Source organism: Platalea leucorodia (genome assembly GCF_965183815.1).
Source record: "Platalea leucorodia genome assembly, chromosome: 4".
Taxonomy (NCBI): domain Eukaryota; kingdom Metazoa; phylum Chordata; class Aves; order Pelecaniformes; family Threskiornithidae; genus Platalea; species Platalea leucorodia.
This window is the reverse complement of record NC_138826.1, coordinates 60,554,603-60,579,839: the sequence shown is the minus strand read 5'-3', so window position 1 is coordinate 60,579,839 and position 25,237 is coordinate 60,554,603. Positions and strand designations below refer to the sequence as shown.

The following is a 25,237-nucleotide window of genomic DNA, read 5'->3' as shown; positions in this document are numbered from 1 at the left end:
GGATTGTTCTGAAAGTCAGAATTACTTTGAAATTTCTCTTCTCTTGAATAGGAGTATTTCTGTGTATACATAGATCTGCTGCTGAATTGTCAGCTCTGATGCCTGTGTAAGCCACGAGGCAGCAGCCTCCATTTCCAGCACAGGGGCATACCAACTTTAAATCATAAAGCAGTGAACCAGTGAACTGCAACTCAGTTCAAAACCAAAAGCTTTCTTAGAAAAGATGTGAGCCTGTAAAGCATGATTTTACAGTGACACTGGATTTTTGGCAACACAAGAATATTTAATCAGCTAATGAAAAACACTGAAGTGCTTAAAACAGTATCTGTATTCACTTTTCATCAGCCTCAGCTAAGAATATGGATCGCTCATCACATTTAGCTTTTTCGTTAAAAATGTCATCAGTGTGCATAGGCGGTTTCAACTAGAACTGCAAATTTACTAACGGCAAACAGGGCAGTGCAAGGTAGATGTGCAAAGGAGAGCCCATACCAGTGCAGGTAGTTGATGGAATAGCTCCAGTGATCTTCAATATGCCAGCAGAATGAGGAGAAGCACATCCCTACGTACAGCCAAGGTACCTTCATGCCAGAGATATCCGCATTGATGTGAGCAAGGACTGATTGTTCTAGAATTGGCATGTTATTCAAGTTCCAACCAGAAAGAGCATAATCCTGCCAAAAAAAAAAAAAAAAAAAAAAGAGAAAATTCTGAACAAACCAGAAGAACATAAGGACATTGACTCCAGAAAAGAGAAGTACAAAGGAAGAGATCAGCCTATCTGTTTCTGTAGTAGACAGTGGATAATACCATGCAACAACGAAGCATCAAAACTAGGAAATAATTCCTTAAATACCTTAGCAGTTAATCAGACTAAGATTTAAGGCCAGTCCTAGTATTTCAACATACATAGCCCATCTTCTTTGGATCAAGGCTTATATATTTAGGCTTTGAGTGTGTCCCCCCCTCCAAGTTTATAGGTTTCATGCTTTTCTAGTGCAACAAAATAGCAGCAACACTAGTAGAAGAACAAAAGATAGAAGTCTTCAATAAAATAGAATAACTTAAGATTCTAAATGATGCAGTGAACCTTATGTTATTATTTCAGCTTTTTTAAGATGTGCTTTACTGCACTGCAATTTGTCTTGATCTTCTTTATGTATTACTTCAGAAAGTTTTCTCAAGAGAAGAAATTCCTACACACTCATTTCTGAGAAGACAGCACAAGTTAAGCAATTCTACCTTTACTTTCAAATACACACAATTTGTACAAAAAACAAGAATCCAAACAAACTGCCTTAAAAGCTCACTACTGTGCTTTAATACTGGTCTACTTTCCACCTAAAAAAACCCCAACCCTGTTAGCACAGATTCACAGTCATTTTAGGCATATCCCATAGTTGCTGAAAGGACTGGTCACTCCCTCAGCTCAGCCACACATTCCTGCTGTTTCCTTCACTCTGACACTATAGAGACAATGCAGTGAGTCAGGTGCCTTAAGCGATCTGGCTAGAAAATATTTTTTTTAAATTACTACTTTAATACAAATAGATCAACAAGCAGTTCTGACTCACTAAGCACCTACACAATCACTGCATAGCCAAAGGTACAGGTAGGAAGGTGCAGGTATGGGTGGAAGACAATAGTGAGCAGGATTACCTCTTCCAGTGAGCAGTATAAATTGATTTGGGGCTGTGCAATCATGAAAACACACCTTTACTCTCATTTCCTCTGAATTTAAACATATAAACAGCCAGAAAATTGACACACTACACTAAGGTCTGAGTGAAAATAGGTAATACACTTACCAAATGTTCTTTATAAAATTTTCTATAACAGGATGCTGTATCTACATCTTTTCATTCTTACAGTATGCACAGTCAGAGAAACAAGCTACATCCAATTAATTTGTTTTACCTATTATGAACCTCCTAAGGAGGTTAGAATCATGTTTCTGTAGCTAGCTCTATAACAAAAAGGTTCAGAACAAGAACGAAAAAAAAAAAAAATCTTATCGGTCTCCCCATACTCAGACATACTGTAACAACTTGCACATTTTTGCCTGCTAAGATTAAGTGATACAAACCAGGTGTGACTTAAATCATGAAAAGCAGCTTAGCTATCAGCAACCAGATCTGTAAAAGAACCTAGAATATCAGATTAATGCCCTGCTCAAAAGGAATGTTAAGTGCACGCAAAAGCCTTAAGCAATTTCTTCATGAAAAAATCCACTCTGATTTCTGACCTAAATTCTTAATGTGAAATCTTAAGCAGGGCAAAGAATGGGGTCAGTTTGCATATCCTGTTCCTCACCTCCTCCTCTGGCATCAGCTTTCGTCGGCCATCCTTCACTGGGAAGCCACTTCCAAAGTCCTTGGATGAGATATCAGCCCCATATTCCACAATGACGTCTTCCTCTATGCTGCTCACCAATCGCCAGAATTCTTTTTCTACCAGCTCAGTGGGAACCATCTGAAAGCAGAAAAGATGTCAGGGTATGTGCAGATAAGACCCAACATAGAAGTTACCATTCAAGCAGTAAATCATTGCTAATCTTCCATGAATTTTCTAACACCAAGGCCACACCCTCTCTGCCCTCCATCTCTTCAAAGTCATACAGTTTGGTCTGTATTCCTTAGTAGTGGCTGCAATGTAACAGAAATAGGATGCTACATCATAAGGGATGGAATGAACAAAAAAAGAAGATGTGGTTACCAGAAGTACAGCTAAAAAGAAGGGGAGAAGGAGACAGCCAGCAGAAGCCAAGCAGCAAACAGAGTGAACAGCATACAAAGTCCAAACCGTTTCAGAGGATAATGACCAGAACTTCTGAGTAACAGTAAGGAAATTCAGGTAGAGAGCTGTGTTCAAGAGTGTAGTCTTCATATAACTCATTACAATTCCTACTTATATGCATTTATTTATGAAGCTTATTTGTAAAATAAGCTTTGTTCCTTGCTTTGCTCCGTGTCCTGAAGTTGTACCATAAATTGGTGTCCTTAAAAAGGTAGAAATTTTAGCAAGAATGCCCATAAATTACCAAAGAACCCTGAGAGGAGGAGCAGCTTGGTGCTGCATGCAGTCTACAGGACAGTGGAATCACACAAGTGTGCCAAAGCAGAAATGCCAGTTTTAAAAATGCTGCTGAGATGCAGAACAAAAAAAAAAAAAAAAAAAAAAAAAAAAAAAAAAAAAAACAAAAAAAACAAAACCAACCAACCAACCAAAACACGATTATCAGACAGACTCAGTCTGTTGACTTATCTACAAGAAGACTGTAACAGGGAGGAAAGCAACAATTTATCCTCTGAACAAACTAAACCAAGACAAAAACCACAGGAAGGGCAGGAGAAAGACCCTTTTGCCCAAAAAGCACAAGATGCTTGGTTCAATTAATCAAAAAGGGCTAGGATTTAACTAGAGTATGGCCAATAAGGTATATCCTAACAAGCCATAAAGCTATCTATCCATCACAGGAAAACAGTGAAATGAACTTGAAATGAGACCAGATGCCAGAAAGCTAAATCATTTGTTTACACGTTTGAAGCTTATGGTGCCTCTTTAAGCAAAGCTAAGATGCTTCAGAAAAAATCCAGGATCAGCTGAAACCTCTTCTTTCCCTGCAAGGAATCACAACAAAAGTTGAAACTCACATGGACCGGCATGTTGAAATAATCAGACTTGAAGTTATCAGCCATTTCACCAAAGCTCTGGAGAGTATATTCCCTGACTGCTTGTTCAAATCCAAAGGCCTCACGGGGTTTGTTGCATTCCTAGGAAATGGAACATAAAAATATTGTTTCCTGCAGCAGATTATGACACAGTTACATTTTTAGCAAAAAAACCTAGTATCCATCTGACTCCTTACCAAACACAATAAGCTATCAGTTTTGAGTGCTTTTCTCAGCTGAGGAAGTCCTACCACAACGGAAACAGAACAGAATTAATTGTACAGAAGCTAATCTAACACGGTAAACCTCAAGCTACACACTTCTGCTTTCCTCTCCAAAACTAAGTTTCATCATCTACTACTGCCAGCCACAGAGTAAGACAGAGCACAAGAAGCTTAGACAGCCATAAGACATTTCTTAGGCACACTGGATTCAAGCACTTGCAGAATAACTGCACAGGAACAAACCCTGCAAGTGCTTCAGTCCTATCAAGTCAGCAAATCATCAACTGATTTGGTGCTGTGAAAGTATACAGAAGGAAAGAGGAAGAAGGAAATTAAAACAATGCAATGCAGCTAACAACAGACATGGTCCATCTGACAGAAAACCTTCAAGTCTTCCACTGTTCTATCCCCATTCATCCCAAGAATGCAAAAAATACTAGTTCACACTTCAGCTACTCTCCCCACCCATTTCTACAGTGTCCTTTTCAGCCCCTTTGTAACTGACACAATGTTTATATACACAAGACATTTGAACACAAACATGACATAGAACTATCTGGTAGTCAGCTGTTCAGTCATAAGGAACAGGACTGGAAAGGAATTCAAGAAATCAGTAGTTTCTTTTTCTTCAAGAGGAACTATCCTTAGACTATGCTCAACATTTATCAAAGTAGTTCTTAAATGGAGCCTGCAACAGAGAATCTACATCTGTAAACACTGTCAAACACTGTCGACCTGAATAAAGAGCCCTCACCCTGTTCTTCCTAGCTTCTGTTCCAGCACCCTGCTGTTAACATTACATTAAACATCTGTGCACAATTAACATCTAAAGTAAAAACTGAGGCAACAAGCACTACTGAGCATCTCAAACACCTTTCTGCTGTCACTTGTTTACTCTCCATTACATAATATAGCTAGGTTTTTCCCCTTTTTCCTCTTACTTTCAATGCATTTCCAGAATTTTTCAAGTGCTTTCTGTATAATTTGCTAGTAACAACTTCCTTAGCACCTTAACTTTCCTGATTTTGTCCCTACATGCATATTTTTTCCTTGGCAACACCATATCCCTGTTTTTACTAGCAGTAGTAGCACTGAAATTTCTTCTGAGTTTCCACATTCTTTAACCACTGCAGTCACTACATTTACTACTATATTCTCTAAATTACCTCCACATTGGATTGCTGTAGTTTGTTAATACTCCTTTATTGCTTTCTCTTAAGGGAACAATAAACAAGCAGCTTAATCCACTCTGTAAGCGGCAGCCCAAAGGGTTAGTTGCATCTTTTCCCCTGCCTGTAAACTATAAATTTCCACCTCCCTCACAACAGGATTTGCCCGAGTTCACCTGACCATCTAATCTCTCTTGGTGAAGGGTTAGAAAGCAGCGAGCTGATCCACCTCACTATGTGGCTGCACAATTATTCATGCACCACCATAAAGAAAACAGCAGAAGCCCACAGCGGAAAGGGTTTGGGGAATGTGTGGAGAAACAGGCATATTTGTGCGCGACTGCCCCTTTTGGAAAAAACACGGTCTAAAAAGTTAAAGCCAGTCACAAAATTACAGATTTAGAAACAGTAAGCTTTTTTCCTCTGAATCCTACATCTACCTATTTCCTGAGCTTGCAAAATTTGTTTTCTTAACACAAATACCAAGCCAATCAAAGGATGTTCACTGCCTTTAGGCTGTTGATCAGTCATCCCTTGGAACTTGGTAGCTCTTCTTTTTTGAACACTGAAATTCAACTAGCTTCCACTTTTGGAGCCTCAACAGTTCCTTTTTCAGTTTAAAGCAAATCTACAATAGCTACAAATTTTTAAATTGGTTCTTTCACTTTCTGCTACAAGCTATTCTGAACAATGCCATGACTTCCCAATAATCAAAGCTCCCTGTACATACTTTGATTACTTCATAGTTTACAAAATGTCTCATCGTTATGCTGAAACACCTATCACAACCCTAGTTCTCACCTTAATTTCCCACTACCGGCTTATCAAACTGAGTTTCAGCTCTTAGCATACAAAGGTCAAAGTTTTAGCTGTCACATGGCTGTATAACAAACACAGGTTATGCTCAAACTCTAGAAGGAAAACTTCTCTCTCCTTATGGCTCATCAACCAAGAACAGCTGGAGATTCACAGCTCATCCTGACAATATTCCAAAATTATGGCTTTTACCCAGATGGAACAGCATTGAGCTCAACTGCTCTTCTGATCTTTCCAGGAATACAAGTAGACATACAAAGCTTGAGTAGTTCTTGAACTGTACCTCAGCAACGCATTTTGGACACCTCCAGTCACCTTTGGGTACATCAGGCAAAGGAGGAATCAAGCAAAAAGTGTGATAGCTGTCATCACATCCATCACACAGTAGAAGTTTGTCCTCATTATTTCCTCTGCCACAGAATAAACAAACATACAGATCAACCTGTGGAGAAAGAAAGAAAAAAAAAAAGAAGTTACAAAAAGTTTCCTCATCCAGAACCTGCCTTCCTTAAACTAAGGAACAAAGGATGTCATCCTGAAGTCTGATATATGAACATCAACACAGTCTCCTCTGGTTTTTGAGAAGCATTGATAATGAACAATTATGCTTCAATTTCCCAAAGCAGTAATATGTGGGAGGCAAGGGGACTTTGGATGCTGCAAAATAACTACCCAGTTCAGCTGGACAAATGTTTTCTATGTAACTCAAAGGAGCATCTCATTTACGTTATTCTAAGGCAAAAGAGTAGGTTACAGTTTTTAGAACTTCATGTTCTCCCTTTCTTTGGACCTCTCTCATGTAAAACAATTCAAACAAAATCCCTATGAAGAGCACATGGCTGACGAATATCTCCAAAAACTATTTCAGAAACATACATGCCATCACTTACAACAGTACAATGATTATCTTTGCAATGGAAAAGAAAAGGTAACAAAACCCACAAACTTACAGATTTCTATCTAAACATCCAAGCAGAAGGGAAGGAAATTGCATGTAAAGGTACCAACTTCTTTTTTTCTCCAAAATAAAGGATAAAAACTCCAAATGATAAGAGAGAAGTATTAATTCCAGTACAATAGCAAACAATTTTTGCAGGCATCTGTCCAAGATAATGTCTCAACAAGAACAACACTGACTGGAAGATATTCGCAGGGAACAAAGAGAAAACCATATCAACAGGTTTCAAATTTTCTTTGCTGTTGCTTCCTGTATTGTCCAAACCACTTTTAATTTAATATAAGCATTTAATATAGTACTGAAGATCTGTAACATAATCTAAATGAAGAAACTGTGTATTACTTTATCACAGCTAAAAAATCATCTTATTTTTTTTAATAACAACATGAACTTCATGAATAACACTTGCTCCAAATTCTGCTACTACTCCCGTCAGTCACTGAGCAAGCCAGGCTATGCATACTTCTTTCATGCAGTTCAAAATAACACCAGAAGTGGTGGGTTTGGTTTTTGGGAGTTTGTTATTTTCATCAAGATGTCACAAGAACATGTGCTTTTCAGCTGATTAGGTTCACACAGCTGTGTTAAATAGTTGATGTCAACCCCATCTCAGTTACACCAGCCTAGTTAAGTAGCTAGGTGTAGCTTCCTAGCTATGCAATAATACACTTCAGAAGATTGCTCAGGTTTCTTAAGAAACAATTTTAAAAAACAATGCAGCTCTATTAAGAGACATATCGTTTTCCCCTTTTTAAAAAAATCCACGCACTCACCCTCATGGACTATCATGCCTGTCTAAAACATCAAACTAATTGCTTTTGTTGCAAGTATCTAAAAGGGAAGGAGGGTACCTTAGCAGACATTTCCAAGTCTTAGTTTTCTCTTCTCAAAACTAAAAATGAATTAAAATGCTAATTGTAAGAGGAGGCTGTTCTATGATACTCACTAGTTACCTATCATTGATATCTTCTTCTCTCCAAATTCATATTAACATACGCAATCTTTTTTACGTCAGCCCAAGTGATGATTTGTCAAATACAAAGACTGCATTAAAATATGTATTCACAACAAGCAGATCTGTGATTACACAATAACCACAAATAAGCCTCCTAGCCCTGTAACAAAATACAGTAAGACTATGATGACATATAACTATATTTATCGGGGGGGGAGGGGAGGGGATAAAAAGAAAAAGGTGTATTTTATTTCACTGTTAGCATTTCACATAGATAAAATAAATTTCACAGTTAGCATTTCACAAAAAGATAAATGAGTGAGGGAGAAGTATAAACAAAACTGCACCACAGTATTTTTCAGACTAAAGTTATGTAAGGCTAATGTATCACCTGTGCACTTCAAAGACTGCTTTCCTTAAAGATCTCTCATCCAAGTATAAAAGAAAAGTGTGGAACCAAATGGTATTAAGTCACAGACTTTCACAAGATTACAGTTAACAGCAATACAGTTCCAAAACAGCAGTTCTGTTGCTACAGTATTTTCATTTTCTCTTATAAATAGGAGTAAATGGAAAGAGTAAACAAATAGAGTTTTCTATAAAGAAACAGAGACTAGACAAAATATTTTTAAATTAAAGCATACTTAAAAAATGGTCACAACACACAGCCTAGGAACACCATATACTCTGAAGTAGTAGCACAATTAAAAAAAATTCAAGTCACAAATTCTAACTTAGCTGCAATGGCACAGTGATCTGTTTTTTAAACATCCAACTTCTCCCACATTTTTTCCCCAGGAGGCATTTCCATATATAAAAATATGATTACTAGAGACCTTCGGTTGCCTTGGCCTTCTACGGTTGAAATTTAAAATAAGCTCTTGTAAGTGTTCTCAGACTAAGAAAAAAAGAACAGCTGAATTATTGGTGAAGAGCCTGATTCTTAAGACATTAAAAGCATGCACCTTCATTCATGGTTGCATACGCATGCTAAATTATGACATTTTAAAAGTAGAGAGTCATGTGCTATGCAAGCCATCAAGAACTATACACTGCCCTTCCATGGCGAAACATCAGAGCGCTAAACATTTCTTTTTTCCCCTTCGGGGTTTCTCTCGTGTGGACTTGTATAATACCTAGTTTAAACTCAAAACAGAGAAGACATGAAAGGTGGAATTGCTAAAAAACAAACTCCTGAAGTACTGGAGCACCTCAAAATATCTTGTAAGGAAGAGAAGTAGTATTATAACTGTTCTACCAGGGGGAGCTCAAATAGAAAGTGAGCTACTGAAGGCATGCAAGAAGTGTGTGGCAAAGCAAGCCCTCAAACCCATGATCAGCAAGTACCTTCATGTTGCAAGATTCTTCCTGTCTGAAATATTAGAACAGAAACCTACAGCATAGATTAATTTTCAAAATACTGTTCATTCTTCCCATAACAGTACCATCTGCTGCAGTGTCCACCCATTCATCTATTGGGGGGGGGGGGGCTAGAAAAAAAAAATCTTAGTAAATAAATGAATTTCTCATTATCAGAAATCACAGCAAAGGAATGAAACTTACGAAGTTGACAGAAAGAGTTCCTTTGCGTTGCCTCATCTGCATTCCAAACGCTTCTGATCTGGTTCCCTTCCGTCTTCGTGTCACCTCATCTTGAAGTAAAATAAAGTTAAATGTTATTAATATCACATCAAGACAGACTTAACTTGCAAAAAACAACACAGATCCAGCCTGGCACCCTGCCTTTCATATCAGAAACTGGCAGTCCAAAGAAAGCAAAAATGCCTCGTTATACCTGGCCAATCTAAAATAAACAGGGATTAGGAAAACATATTTTGCTTCTCCTCACAGGTGATCCCAATTGCCTCACAGAACAGAGTGAATTACAGTCATAATTTGTGCGCTTAGCTGGTAGGATCAGTTTCAGTATTGTCAAATCCTGTTTTCCCTTCCAGTCACTCAGTTCATGCAACAGCTGCTTAATTGTTACTGTTACTATATAATACATGAAGAGCTGAAACTATGCCAAGTTACACGAAGCACCCTGTAAATCTTTCTCATGAATGAAACCCTAGAATACTTAAGCTTTCTTCTTCCAGTTATAATGATTTGCTTACTTCTTAATGTTATCTCTAGAGACATTCAGAAAGATTTAACAGCTTTGTTACTATATAAAATGATGAGCCCAAGATTTAATTACCCTCCTTATCCTTTGCTCCCAATGCCAGTCCCATCATCTTGGGTCCAGCTCCAAAGATCTGCAGCTTCTTTAGTTCAGTATTCCTACTCATTTCTCCTGCCTCCGCCTAAAAATAAAAACAAGACCACATCAGCACAAACCATCAATATTTCCCCTCCATGTCTCTTCATAATTTGTTTATATTCCACTCTCCCACAACATCTGCTCATCAAAAGACAGGAAACAGAGGCATGAAAAGACATGCGTTTCTCTTCCTAAAGCCAATGAACAAATGCAAATGGAATAAAAGACAGCATTTTTGTCCCAACTTCCCAAATTATTTCCCATTTAGTATTACAGATAAACTACAGAAACTCACCTATACAGCAAATAAGACGACTAGGTTTGACATTTAGCAAAAAATAAATAAGAATGCCACAGCAGTATTTTCCAAAATCACCATGATTCAGTCAAGTCCTTGGATGTTAACACATACGCTGTTCCAACAAAATTTTTTTATCTGCTTCCTCAAGTAGACACATACACATGACACTAATGAGTTCCAACCTACTTCCTTAAGCTTGGCTGCTCCTGGGTTTATTTGTGATGAAATGTTAGGAGTACAACTCTGAGATCACAGCTACTCATGCTGCCCTTGCAACCTCAAAATCAGAGATGGAAAGACCCATTAGGTGACAACGCCACGCCCCTGCCCGTGTTCTTTCCCGAAGTGTTCCGTTCAACCCAACTCCTGCCCGTTTCCCATTACTGACCTACCTCACTTTCCCACAGCACTGCCACTCACAACAAAAAGAACCTCCATACTCTGTTTTTATCTGCAACGCAATCACCCTGGTATTTTTACGTTGCCTCCTTATACTTTGAAAACCTTTTCTAAGCTGATCTAGAAGGCCACCGAATTCTCATCATTTGCAATCTTCCTCCTGAAATTCACTCATCTCAAAAGATCTCAGCAAATCTAATTCCAACAAAGTTATCTTCAAGTAACTTACTGATAATACTTCACCTGTTATTTTCCACAGAGTTATGGCCCGATACATCATGCATGAAATAAGCTCCCTTGGGGTGACATGTATTCAGTTTTTAATCAATAGACAAAAAAAAAAAAAAAAACAACCAAGTTCAAATGCACGTGCAATAAAGCTGAAAGAAAGAAGATAATTTCCATTTATTCAGTCTAAATCAGTTCGTTTTGTTGCTTCCGGAACACATTAAAAGAGATACCGTTTCCTAGGCATTATTACTCTAAGGAATTTTTAGTGATATTTAGAGTCCCTGTTCCCACTGAACCGTGTATGCAGTATGCTAATCAGCATCTTTCCAAACTGATTATTGTCGATATCCTAGTTTTGCACATTTATGAATTCTATGTTGCTGTTAAATTATTTTCACTTTAGGTTCATGTTACTAACTCCGGAATCCCACTCTGAAATTGCACGCTAACTGGCAAATTTTTCTCAGGAATTCCTCACTTTTTGGCTAACAAGCCGTAAGGAAACACTGACTTTTTTGCTGTACAGGAAAGCCTACCACCTGGAGACTTCATAGTCTCTCAGGTCCCATTTGAAATTCATTAACAGTTCATTCATTCTCTCAACTAATAGAACTTGACAGAATCGACCCACATTACATTTCTTAGCACAGTACAATTTTCCATCATTTCAGCAATATTTATGAATGATCTCCACAATTTCTCTCCCCTGCTATTGTGACCTAAGATAATTTTCTCAATGATACCGGAAAAATAGTTTTACTATCGTATTTAGTAAAAGTAAATCATTAACGTGCAGCAAGCTCTCTTCAGTTTTATAGCTTTGTTTAAAAATGCATTACCTAAATGTATTTTCCTAACTCCATCACCCAGATTTACCTGGCTTCCGCTAAATCTAAGTGGATGCAATCCATTCATGCTCAGGTGGAAAAAGCTATACAGTTTTCAAAAAGAACAGGTTGCATATTGAAATGGAAATGTTTTTTAAAAATCAGATTCCTGTATAATCTTATGAACACTGCCAGGATATTGATAGTTTAAGGTGTGAATACCAGAAGCATTCAGAAGCCTCAATGAGTAGTCTTTCTGGGGTATCTTTTAAGACTGTATAAAACCACCAAACTCAAAACTGGGAATGCATGGAAGCAGAAATCTTGCATTTCTTGCCATTTTCTCATTGCTAACACCACAAAACTCCATGACGCTTTTGCATTGTATTTTTTCTATATAAACGAAATGAACTTGATTAAACTGCGATTTTATACTCAGCTCCTCTTTCTCCTGAAGGATGCAGACGTATTTTACTTTTACCTTCTCAACTGAAAGTACAACCCAAAGGCTTTTCTTATATATGGGCAAATCCTAATAACATGATCCAGTTACACTGAATTCACATACTAACTTTTTCTGTTGTCCTACCCTCATCAACTTTGAAACATTTGCATCCCCACCCCTCCACCCCCAATGCACAAGACCAGAATAGTGACAACCAAGAATCAAAGTATTTATTACGTGTTTTGGGCATTTGTCAGCATCTCCCAGAGTTCTTTTGTTTCACACAATTACTCCCATGGAAGGAAGTCTTTCAAATAAAAAAAAATGGAAGCTTATTTCATTAATTCTGTTATTCTGCAATCAACCAGATTTGTAAAAGAAACCTGAAAGCAGATATACTACTTAGAATTTATTTCAATTTTTCATAAAATTCTCTGGACCTTAAGTTAATGTCCTTTGAAAAGATAGCACTTCATTATCTTTTTGTTCCAGTATTGCATTTCTCTACCAGAAATCATCATGATGTAACCCCATTAGACAAAACCCTTGCCAGTTAAAATACACCCTGACAGATCATCTATGAAGATATACTGCTCTCTTCTAAGACAGAAGTATTCTCCTAAATTTAACCTTTCCTTAAGGATATTCTCTTCCTAATCTGAATTCTTTCTACTTTTTGTTGTCCTTTTCTTTACAAGCCTTTAGTAATTCAGTTGCCCTTCTTCAGTTTTTATTTGTGATAGCTTTCTTCAGAGAAAAGGGAAAGAGAATGAAGCATTAAGTTTATTTTTTAGCAGAATCTCTCATCACCAAATTATCCTCTTCCTATTCAGAGACAATGTATTCAACTGTCATTTGATTGTAGTATCCAAAGATTCCCAACCCATCTTTCACAAAGGAGAATTCTCATTCCCTATTTTCTTTCATTTTTCACTTTCTCTAAAAATTCAAAAATTTGCTTTTTGAAAGTCTGCCACCCCCTTCTACTGCTTGGGATCTTTGTTTATTTCTGTAATTTCTGATTACTATCTTTATGCTTTCTTATTCATCACCTATTCTTAGGTAAGTTATCCGCAAGAAGAAGATGCAGAGCATTTTTGGAAAGTACTTTTAGCACTTGGAAAAAATCTACTGAGATGCAGAGGTCAGTGTAGTTATCCATGCTCACTACCCAGGCATTGGGCTACTTGGCACACTAAACAAACCATTCAGATGTTTCAGCTAGAGCAGAATGACATTTATTTAGCAGGTTTTTACATTACTTGCATATTACTTGTTCTCTGAAGACTACATAGACAATCTCTGGTAAATTCCAGGTATGCACTTCAAACAATAGACAGAGTCCTGTCTACAATAAGGAGGTGCACTGAAATCTGGAACAATTTCTCAACATTTCCCAGATATTTACACTTCTACCATTTGGTGCTACTGAAGACAAATCTCTGTTTCTAAATACAGTTCCAGAGTTGACTTAAAGTTATACGTAGCTTCCAACACAGCCAAAAAATACTTCTCCTAGCTATGCAAGCAGGTTGAGTTTTTCCTGTATTAAAGAACTCATTTCAGCCACTTTAACAACTGTAATGCTTAAAAGATACCATGGCCAAAGGGCTAATAAAAGGTATTTAAAAAAATATAATATATACATATTTACTTTTCATAGACGATCCAAGTAAAATAATCTGATTTCCGAAATGCAGGCTCTTTAAATGAAATGAAGGAGCTATACTGTGCCAGGATAACCATAGAATCATTTTTTCCAACAAGGAGAAATAGAAGTACCATTATTCCACTGAAATTAGCAGGAGAAAAGATCCCACAGGATCTTAATAACATAGCAACACTTTTATACCATGTACAAGAAAAAGGTCATACTGGCATTATCTTACAAGATTCATTCAAATCCAAAGCAGAATTCCACATAACAAATGACTGCTGCAGTTCCTTTAGCGTTCTCAGTTTTTCTGGATAGCTCACTAACAACACGTGATTTGAGAGATCTAGTAAGATCACAGCCTGCGACTGCTTGTGTGATGCATTGTTATATGGCTACGGTAAATAACATTGTCAGCTTCAGTAAGTTGAGAAAATACGCTAAAAGAAAGAGTTCAGTCTAAATCGATCATGACATCAGAGAAAAAGATGAGATTTTATAAAGGATATTAAAATACCTCAGTGACAAGAAAGATGCATTTGAAAAAAAGCAGTTTAAGAGCACTTGAAAAAACTTTGTGGTGCTTAAAGTAAGTCTAGAATGGCATCAAGCAAGCAGTAAGTTTGTTGCATATAAAACCAGCTTTCGCCCATGTTCTGCTGACTGGCCAGCAGTGAAGAGCCTTAGGATGACGCCTGCAACAGAAATCTTTGTCAAAAGGTTAAGGCCTGCTTTAAATAGCCCAATAGAAGCAATGGAGCCATGAGAATAAGCCTCCAGGATTATTTCTAATGGTACAGCATTTTAAATGGTGGTGATTCAGTTTTAATTGAGATTTACTGGGGGATACTCCCAGGATTTAATATCATCTAGTAGAATGTCAGACGTTCCTATACCACCAGAAGAAAATAAACTGCTTTTCAGTAGAAAAACTGTGGAAATCCTACACAGTTCCAGCCATCGCTGAGCATCCACCCTCATATCTGTTTCATTTCTTCACAAAGTCAGTCCAGCTTGAGATAATTAGTCCCAAGTGCAATTTCCACAATTAATAAACACTTATCAACACATATTTGCATTTGTATAACTAAATGGCATATTTTAAAAAGTTTTAAAAAAAACCTTTTGAACTTTGCGCAAGCAGAAACTTCAACATCATTTCACAAATGGCTTTTTAGCTGCTTAGGTGTATACAGCTGTATTCACTACCAAAGTACATAGGCCACTTGTCAATAAACAAAAAGCAGCTTTTGAAAGTTTTTAGATAAACAGAGCATCTACCATAAGCAAACCAGGCCTCAGAGAGACATCCGTCTCTGGATTTTATTTAAATGAAGACTGCTTCCTGGCGGTGCTTTTCAGCAGGCTCCTGCAGCCAGACAAAGGCTGTTGCACTGCCAACGCTGCTGTGCTGATGGAAGGAATCAGTGTTCTCTATCTGTAAGAGCCAATTAACAGGGGTACCTGAGATTTGACACGCCTGGTTCTCTTCAGCACAGCGTTCATTCTTGAAGCCTGCTTTGGGGAAGCCTGGGCATCTGAGCTGAGGTCCTCAGCCTCCACTTTTTCCTTAAGGTCCAAGTTTGGCTTTTGGATGCCCTAGGGGATCAGAGCACAGGACACAAGGTTGATTGATCAGGCAGTGCTGATCATTCCATGGTTTGTGAATCATTCTGTTCACTAAGAAACAGGATGAGTGAAATCACACAGCATTACACATGTCATTTGGACAAGAGGCCAATTAATCCACGCACCCTTCAAATAAGGAAAGTGAATCTCAACTGCCAGCTTATCAAGAGAGAGAGAAAGACTTCTTTCCAACTAATCATATCATCTTTTGCTCTGTTTTCCTTCCCAACAGGGTTGGCCTCAGTCCTATAAAGAAATGGCTATCAGAAAATAACTACACAAGGTCACATTACACCTTCTAGCACTATTCTGTCACAGGTGAGTATGAGGGCGGTTCTAGGTTTGTTTACACAGCTAAAGCTTCTAAAAGCACAGACCCTACGTCCTAGTTTTGTATGCAATAACAAGTAGCATTCTATGTGCAGTTTGGGTCCCACTCTTCATATCGTGAAAGAGAAACGTCTCACCATAAGGCTGACCCCAGACTGGAAGAGCTCATAGGGGTATAAGATCCGTTCATAATGAGACTTGAGTAACGACCCTGTGCCTTTTCCTGGCAGGTAGCCAAGCCGACTTGCCACTTTAGACCATTTCTTCTCCTTAGTGACTACTTCAAAGCCTCCTTTGCTGGCAACAATCTGAAACGCATCAATAAAAACATTAAGGGTTTAGAGCTACCCTCACCACCTTGCATAAACCAAGAATCAATTAAACCAACCAAATGTTACAAGGTTCTATTAAAAAGTGACAGAATCTTGAATTTAGTTTTTGTTTCCTGAAGGACTAGTACTTTAATAACTAAGCACTTACTTACCCTCATTACTGAATACATTTAACATGACAATTTTCCTAGTAAATGTAAATTGCATACTGTTCTAGACAGGAGGAGTCCAACAGTTAAGATTTGTGACATGTTGGAAAGAATACAAACCCTACCATCAGAACAAACTGAAAAGTTAACCCTCACCAGACTTGTACTCTGATGCAAAACACAAGTCTGGCCAGAAGTGAAGCCCATTCAAACAGACCCCAGGCAGAAGGGAGCGTTGGAGCTCTCAACTTCAGAGTTACAGAAACTCTCACAAAACCCTGAATGGAAGAGAGACTACTGTAAAAAGAGGAGAAACTGAATTTACCTTCCAAATAACTCGGTCCAGTTTTTACACCTGACTTCAATTGGTTTGAGTCTAGTAATTCACATGCAGAACTATCACTACTTAGATGTAACTAGTATGTACACAGAATGAAAAACCACAGACCATTTGCCTCCAAGCAATGATCATAACAGTGTATTAGTTGCTTCCTCAGAAACACTGGCCACATTTCCACTGCTTCCATTCCCTGTACAATTTCACTGCCAAGTAGCTTAAAACCCAAATGGATTGTAATTTCTTTTAGATTATTGTAAGACTAATAGCATTTTTACAACAGTGTAGTTTCGCATTACATTTCTTTACACGAGGACCAAATTTCATGCTTAACGTTTCACAGACTTAGAAACCTCAGCGCAAAAACATTTTGTTACTGGAGTGAAATTTATGGTTTATTTTTGACGCTGAGGTAAATTCAAAAGTCTAATTGTGACAGTGACAAATAAATTAGTTAACTCTGGTTCCTCCTATAATCAGATAGCTACATTTAGATAATAATATTATTGATCATTGTTTTTCCTCATATTTACAGCAAAGTACTAGAAAAGCCATTTTAAATGAAACTATTCCTAAATTTCAATTTATCTTCAAAGTGTCCACGAAAAATTGATTTCTAAAATTATCTATACGTGAACAATGTATAGATAGTGGCTAGAGAAACCACTAAGTAACTAAATAATCTTAGACCTGCATATCTGCAGTCAAGTAAAATGTTCCAGATCATAACAGTGACCCAGATATTTCCCAGTACCACCATGATATTCTGGATATCCCAACAAACCACCATAGACATGGGGAAAAAAAAAAAGAAAAAAACCAAAAAACCAAAACCAAATGAATACTGAAAGATATTTTATCAGCTTTTCTCTGCATTTTATCAGCAATTCCACGCTGTCCAAAAGACTATGACTTCTTTCCTTAAAAATAATATCTATTCAGATCTTTGCATTTTTACTTACCTAAGAGAAAGAAATCTTGATGGGGAATGGAAACTGATGCTCTAACCTAGAAGGACTAGAACTACCTTACCTTAATTCCTTACCTCTACCATATCTGAATTCCTTGCCTTGCAAGAAGAAATCTACCTATTTATATTAACAATCTACCCTTAGCATGTAAGTTTGTAACAGTACATATATTTTCCCAATGCAAAAGCAAATTCCAGAGATTTTATTTGTGTGCAAACTTTGGAAAAAACCACACCAAACACAACTGTAGTAATATAAATTTCTAGCCAGCCTTAAGCCTAGTGTGTTTTGGAATTCAATTAAAATAATTATTCCAGAAGTTGACATTATAAACTCTCAAAGATGCATGTTTATGTCATGTGGAGAACCTCTATGGGGAAAGAGGAGGGAGCAATTATAACAACAATTCATTACAGAATTGCTAGGTCAGGAGCTGAACTGCATGCAAGTATACCGCTGCCTTCTCAAAAACCACCTCAAACTCCTGCAGCTCTACCATATGTAAAAAATGAGAACTAAAAAGCAAGTGGCCAGCTGACATCAGGATGTTCAAGCTGTATACAAGGTAACGAATACATGCTGTATAAAATCCAACCAAAGGCAATTTAACTGTGCTTGACATGTCTGCCAGAACCATTCAATTTAAAAAAATCTCCTTCGCTATATTTTTTCCCCCACTCCCTCATTTAATCTCCATAGTAATGAGATTAATGCTGTAAAACAAGCCCTCCCTGTTGCTTGGCTTCTTGAACTTGAATGAAAAACAAGGTCCCTGTCTGACCAAGGCCTACAATTGCTTACTCACCTTGCTCAGAGCATAGAGATCCAGTATTTTTCTCTCCACCACAGGGATTTTTAAATTGGATCCCTGGAGTTCCCAAAATTTTGCTAACTGATCCAAGAAGTCCAGCTTCACTCTTGTCATTGCCTGCAATCAATAAAGGAAGACAAACGCGTATGTCCCAAAACAAGCACGACAATACCTTACAGCCCTGGGAAAAAACACAACAAGTTTTTATAGTGTTTACATTTTCAAAGTGCAACTTGGCAAGCGCGGTATTTCTTAGTCATGTAAAAAAAAAATCCTACAAATACAGATAAAAAGAAAGATATTTACAAACAGAAAACTGTATATGCTTTTCTCTCTGCATTTAAGATCCTATAACCCAAACTCTTACCTAACAATTCCTTGGTTTGAAACCAAAATGCAGACTTCTGAAAAATCAGCATTCCAGGGAGCAACACAAGAGCAATTATTAAAATACACGGGGGGGAAAGTCACAAACAGTTTTTATATATGCCTTAACCATACAGAAGGGCCTCCTCCCTTGAGTATTTTTGGAGTGCTCAAATCACTTTCCATAAGGAGACCCATTTACAAACCAAATGATAGATGACATTTTGGTATATGAACAGAGCAAGGCTTTGAGAAACGTTGTAGAGAAAAGGAAAAACCAGAACAGAATGGGACTCATACTGCTTTCAAGAAAGCTCCCATACATTTTTGAATCGTAAAATTAACCAACTATAATAAGCCTATAAAAAAACAGCTCATTTTAAGGCTTAAAAGGCATTATCAAGACAGTATAAGGTAACCAGGGGCTTCAGAACAGCAGTAAATACTTTAAGAAAAAAAATTCATTGCCTGTGGAGCTCTGAAGGCTAGACACTGGCTGCTCTTACTACACAACATGGTACTTGGCACTCATTTTAGACATTTCCAGTTGAATGTGAAAAACTCTTGTGGTTATTTTAGGTAATAAAATAAAAACCAGACTTTTCTCAAAGCCATGGAGAGTTATTTTATATGAACTCTGCCACTGCCAAGTATAAACACTGATGTGGTCTATGGGTTTCTAAAGTCTCCCCCATCCAGAAACCTGCCAAGATGCAAATCTCAAGCAAGGAGACCTACCGCTTTCAGTGCAAACACAAAATTGTATCAACAGTGGAAAAGCTCACCTCCAGTTCATTCAGGCGCTGAATTCGTGGAGTGAAACGAAAACTTTGTACTTCACAGGCAAATGGAGGCTGCCAGTCCTAAACAGAGACAGAAAGACATTTTATTGCTTCAAGAAATTTCTCAAAAAACGCACAAAACAGAAGACCCTAGCAACATCTGAGTAAACAAGCTCCCAAAAGTAAATGAGTTTCTCAGTACAACCGGCGATATCATTTTCCAATTTTATGACAGTCTTGTGCTTTTAAAATAATGTTCTTCCCACAATATTTTAGTTCGAAGAAAGAGATCCTTACAGAATTAAAAATGTAAAAGAAAATAAAGGTTCAAAGCATTTCAGTATGCATTACCTCATACTTAGACTAAATATGAGAGATAACCAACAAGCTACAGGGTATTTATTTACTTTTTAAAAAGTTCCATATATCCTGCACATTGCAAAATTCTCACCATCAGCAGTGACAAACACTAAATAAAGCACATTATTATGCATCTAACTTTTTTCATGTTTGTCTACAGCCATTTCAATAAAGATAAGACCACCAGTCGGGAATCCGATTCTTTAACAGAAACGCAGCCTTAAATAATGACTTTCTCAACACAGTCAGCAGTCGGTTCAACCACAAGTGCCTCCTAGCCCCATCTCTCAAAACTGTGTTACGACATCAGAACAAGTATAATTCAGCTTTTTAGTATTTTTAAGAAAGCTTAAGCTATACTAGATTGTCTACCTGGCAGTAAGTACAACAGAGTAAGGACACCCCATTCCAGGTGGACAAGCCACACTAAATATTTATTACTTGCACTGCTGCAGCATATAAAGGCCTCAAGCACAATCGTAAAATATTTACAGCTTCTAATAACAGAAAAGAATAATAAATCAGTAAGTTTAGTATAAAGTGTCTGATTCAGTCCTTATTGCAGGTTGCAAATCAACCTGACGTATGCATCCTGCAAAACCCTGCAATGCAAACAGCTAAGCAATCATGGAGAAATACAAATGCGTTCAACGGCCAGGAAAGTTCTAGTTATTCTCAATGAACAGGATCTGGATCAGTTTCTTGTGGCCTCTCAACCAAGCCATTCTGCTTATTTTAGAAAGGGCAGCCCCTTGGAGGTCAAGTTTTCACCATGTCATTAAACCAACTAAACAGATACCAACAACCCAGACAGGTCAGAAGCAGAGGAAGGATCATGAAATCTAATCAGCAAGCCCCGTATCCAAGTTGTTCTCAGTTACACGCTTTCTTTTCATTTTTTTTCATCCTCTCTCTTCGTATTTTCAACTCTCTTATTTTACAGCTATATTTAAAGTTTATTTGTACTTTAATTATGAAGTGATCTAACCACCTTTTGCCTGATGTTCTTGTCTAAACAGTTCACCAGGTCACAGGGCAAGTCATCATAAAATAATGATCAAGTCATCGGAGAGATTAAGCTTCTACCTTTTAAACGGCTACGCATAAACATAATTCCCCTGCACAAACAGGTTGGCCACACTTCTATTAACAGTTTCAAGATTACGTTTATAAACAATGATCCATTAAAAAGAAATACCCTTCCACCTCCCCCTCCTCCTTCTCCCCCCTCCCAGAGCAAACGCCCGATTTCACCTACAATGCTTTTGCAGTTTTCCCAAGTAAGGTGTAGGGTTTTGGTTTGTGGTTTGTTTTTTTTTTTAAAGTAAAAAGAGCGTGAAGTCCCGGACACCGCCATGCACTACTAGCTTCTCACCTGCTCCAAGGAAACCTCTACAAAACCCAGCTCTGAGGTCAAAGCCTGTACAGGTTCCTTGGTGTCCCGGGCACGGACACCGAGGCCTACAGACGACGACGCACGAAAGCCCAGGCGAGCAGCGGGAGTGGGGGAAGGGGCTCCCCGGGTCCCCTCCTCCACCGCTCTGCCACCGAGACCCCGCGCCCGCTCAGACCTCCTGGCGCACCCGGGAGAGCCCAGGGCACACGGCGAGCCCCTCCCGGCCCCCCTGGGCCCAGCCCGGCCCCCCGTCCTGCCTCCCCCCCGGCCAGGCCCCTGGCGGGCGGTACCTTGGGGGGCCGGATCTTGCAGATGCCGGTTTTCTCGGCCAGGCCGCGGATGCGGCCGATGAAGCCGAGCGGGTCGCTGAACTCCTCCCAGCTGGGCTCAAACACGGGGCACTCGGGCGGGGGCACGAACTCGGCCGCATAGCGCGACCCGCCACCCCCCGACATGGCCACAGGGGGAGGGCGCCGCCGACGGGGGGAGCGCACCGAGGGCCGCGGCGGGGCAGGGCGGTGGGGTGCGGCCGGGGGCGGCGACGGCGGCGAAGGGGTAGGGGGGGACCTCAGGGGCGGCCGGCGGGGCTGGGCCGGTGGCCGAGGCGCATCCTCCGGCGGCGGCTGCCGGGCAGGACGGCCGCCGTGCGGAGCGGGGCGGGGCGGGGCGGCCGTGCGGAGCGGCGGTGCGGAGCGGCGGGGGCGGCTGCTGGCGAGTGTTGTTGTCCCGTCCCCCAGGGCTGCCTCCCCCCGCGCCGAGCCCCTCTCGCTCGCGTTCCAGCTCGCCGGAAGTTACGCGTCTGCCTTTGAGCCCTCCCCCGGAAGCAGGAGGAACTGTTGCCTTCCGATCCAAAAAGTAGTCCCTTCACCACCCGTCTGGCGAGGCGGCTCCCGGCGCTGAGGGAGCGGCCGCCTCTCGAGCCCGCCGCTCCCGGAGACACTCCTCCGACAGATCCGAGAGACAAGCTGCTCCGCCCGCCGCCCCTCGGGACACCCTACGGCTCGCCTGGGGGAGGAGGGGGCCGGGGGGAGGGGGTTCGAGGAGGGAGGGGCCGCCTTCACTTCCGCCGCGGAGGAATGTGCGACGAAACTCGAGCCATTCACTTCCGGTGCTGAAGGGGGCCGTTTCGCCCATTGTCTGAGCCGGACGTCAGGAGGAGGCCCGAGAGCCCCGCCCCTCCGCACGCCCCGCCCCCTCCGCGGGCCCCGCCCCGCGGCGGCCGTTGGGCCCGGGGGGGGAGGGGGCGGCCCGCCGCTGCCTCAGGGCCGGCGGGGCGGGAAGGCGGGCGGGCCCAGCCCCGGGGTCGCGTCTGCCGGCGGCTGGGGCCCAGCGTCGTACGCGGACTCTGAGCTTCTGGTTGTTAACTTCAGCAGAAAACGGGCCGCCGGCACGGCGGCGCGCAGGGCGGGGCCGCGAGCGGGCCCCAGGCCGGCGGCGCAGGCGTCTGCTGGGTGCCGCCGGCGGAGGCCCGCGTTGGTCACCCTGCGAGGCGGCTGTTCCCGCCAGTCTTGAGTTTAATCTCGGTTAACCGGCGCCAGTGCCCGCCAACGTCCGTTGCTGTTGGCGGCTCCACTGTCTCTGGCCCAGAGCGTCCCTCTCGCAGCTTCTCCAGTAAGACCTCAGAAGTCTGGTCAGTCATTGATTACAAGGTCGTGTGAAGTACTCCACAATCACCCTCCAGTCTCTGCATTATGTACAGATACCCTGCTGATCTCCTCCTCCCCGTACAGAATGTTTTAATTTCCAAAGTCAAGTACTCAGGAGTCAGAACTGGCCTGGTACCTCTTTTACCTATCCATTACGACATAGCCTTCAAAAAAAGATTGCGTGTTTTTTTTTTTTTAACCAGAGCCCTGCCTCCACTCTTCACCACACTCCACATCTCACTTTGTTCTTACTGTTTATTCCAGCCTTGGCCCTGGTGTACTGTTTCAGTCGCAGAAACAGTTAATTTCCTCCTCCCATTACCAGGAGGCTTACAAGATCGGCTTCAGACAGACTAATACATTTATCTGCATCGCTTCCCCGCCAGATGGAAGAGGTGTCGCCCACATTTTACATATGGGAAACGAATGGCTCCAATGTGAATGGTTGATTTTGACAAAACTTATAGGTAAGAGCAAGCTGATCTTATAAAACATTGAAGGAGTTTACCAATGGTGATTGTGTTATTGCAATGTCTTCTTATATTTTGCAGGGGGCTCCTGACGTGGATGCCTGATACTTTTATGACTGTAAAAGCATGTGGAGTGCAGATGTTCCCTTAGCAGTTATCTAGAAATTATATTTCTACACCCCCCTCACCATTTTCTTTTCTTTTATTATTTCATTGTGTCTCTCTTCTGATGGGCTGCACCAGATTCTTTTGAGGAAATACGTGTGTAGGTGTATTCTATTCCCAACAGCAGAATCACCAATGTACCCAGTTTCCAAGATAAGCAGTAATTTAGCCAGGATTACTACAGGGGAAAAACTCCGTGCTAGAAAACACCTAATCCATGCAAAAGCTTCGTTTTGAGAACCAGTCTTGCTGTTTTCCTTCTAGACTGTTCGAAGTTGTTTCAATTTTGTGTTAATGCATTTACGCTAGTGGAGGGCTCTGGAAGGTGCTACTGGGAAGGGTGCAGGTTTTCCTAACAGCATAAAAAGCTAAAAATTCCAAATAGCCTGGGAATCTGAATCTGAATTCTCTCAGTGCCAGGAGGCACACAAGGCGCAAACATCGTTCTTCCACTTCGATCGGTCTGCGGCTGTGTGCTCTGGAGTCACAAGGGCCACAGCGCAGTCTTCTGTCGTTTTTTTCCTCAAGACATGACCGATCCAGTTCCATCTCCTCCTCCTCACTTCATTACTGATTTTCGCCATCTCCGCCATTTCGGTTTTTTTTTTGAAAGTTGATGCTCGTCATTTCTGCAATTTTTTTTTTTTTTTTTTTTTTTTTTCTGGGAGGAGGTAGTTGGCCTCCTACCCAACCCCCATGACTTGGAGGGCCAGTGGTTTTTCTGTCAGGGTGGCCTTCCCTTAGGCTGCGTTGGTTCGCGGCACCTTCTTCAGTTTTATCCGGTGCACCCTCCAGAGAGGGATCCCCTATCCACCACCCAGGGGACGCGCCTTCTAGCCGTGCAGCCCCAGCCGAAGGAAATAACCTGGGAGGGGACATTTTTTTCATTTTATCAGTTCTGCAAGATACCCTTTTTGCAACAGAATTTTACGCTTTTCTCCGTTACCCCCTCCGCTGTGGGGGCTGTTGGCCTCCGAAACATTGGGCCACGCTGGGCCTTGTCTACCCCATGTCAGTCTTTATTCTTCCTGGTCGTCTGGAAGTATTTCTCACTCCCCTGAGAGGACTTCGGCCCCTTGTACCCTATATTCAACTGCTTTATGAGAAGTGGAGAGAGCAGCTCGTCTAACCAAGGGTAATAGCAGCCTTTCTTCCGGACTTTGCCCGGAAAACCATCTACCCTCCTCTTTTCTCTGTTTATTGAGAAAATTGATTTGAAGAAGAACCTCCTAGTTTTATAAGTAAGCGTAGACCCTTTTTTTTTTTTTTTGGTAATACAGAAGGTCCATTTCTTTAAAGAAACAGTTAAGAAAAAAATCTGGCTTATTAGCGTGCAGGTTTTTTTCCAGCGCGCTTAGCAACTATATTAGGAACTAGCGTATTGTGTACATTGCAAGCAGAATGCTAAGCGCTGCTGGGTGCAGGAAGACGTACGTGGGGGATGAGGAGCCTAAAAAGCACCCAGATGATCTAAAAAATAAGTATGGGTATTCAGCCAGACCTTGAACCTGCGAGCGCTTCACAGCCCCTGCCTTCCGCTCAGCCCATTTTCAAAGGAGGCAAAAAAAAAGACGTTTGGG

At 40.7% G+C, this 25,237-nt stretch overlaps 1 protein-coding gene across 3 annotated transcripts in view; it reads right to left on the bottom strand.

Moving 5' to 3' along the window:
• KDM5A (lysine demethylase 5A) overlaps window positions 1-22,380 on the bottom strand; it is a 50,515-nt gene extending 28,135 nt beyond the window's left edge. For all 3 annotated transcript variants that reach the window (XM_082309980.1, XM_082309981.1, XM_082309982.1), the window contains exons 1-11: window positions 21,667-22,380; window positions 19,624-19,701; window positions 18,467-18,589; window positions 16,010-16,180; window positions 15,378-15,512; window positions 9,994-10,099; window positions 9,357-9,445; window positions 6,164-6,322; window positions 3,654-3,773; window positions 2,314-2,472; window positions 493-674 (exon numbers count right to left, since the gene is read on the bottom strand). In XM_082309980.1, coding sequence (XP_082166106.1) covers window positions 493-674; window positions 2,314-2,472; window positions 3,654-3,773; window positions 6,164-6,322; window positions 9,357-9,445; window positions 9,994-10,099; window positions 15,378-15,512; window positions 16,010-16,180; window positions 18,467-18,589; window positions 19,624-19,701; window positions 21,667-21,831 — 1,487 coding nt within the window. In that variant the 5' untranslated portion in view covers window positions 21,832-22,380. The remainder of the gene's footprint in view (window positions 1-492; window positions 675-2,313; window positions 2,473-3,653; window positions 3,774-6,163; window positions 6,323-9,356; window positions 9,446-9,993; window positions 10,100-15,377; window positions 15,513-16,009; window positions 16,181-18,466; window positions 18,590-19,623; window positions 19,702-21,666) is intronic.
• Between the last annotated feature and the right edge of the window lie 2,857 nt (window positions 22,381-25,237).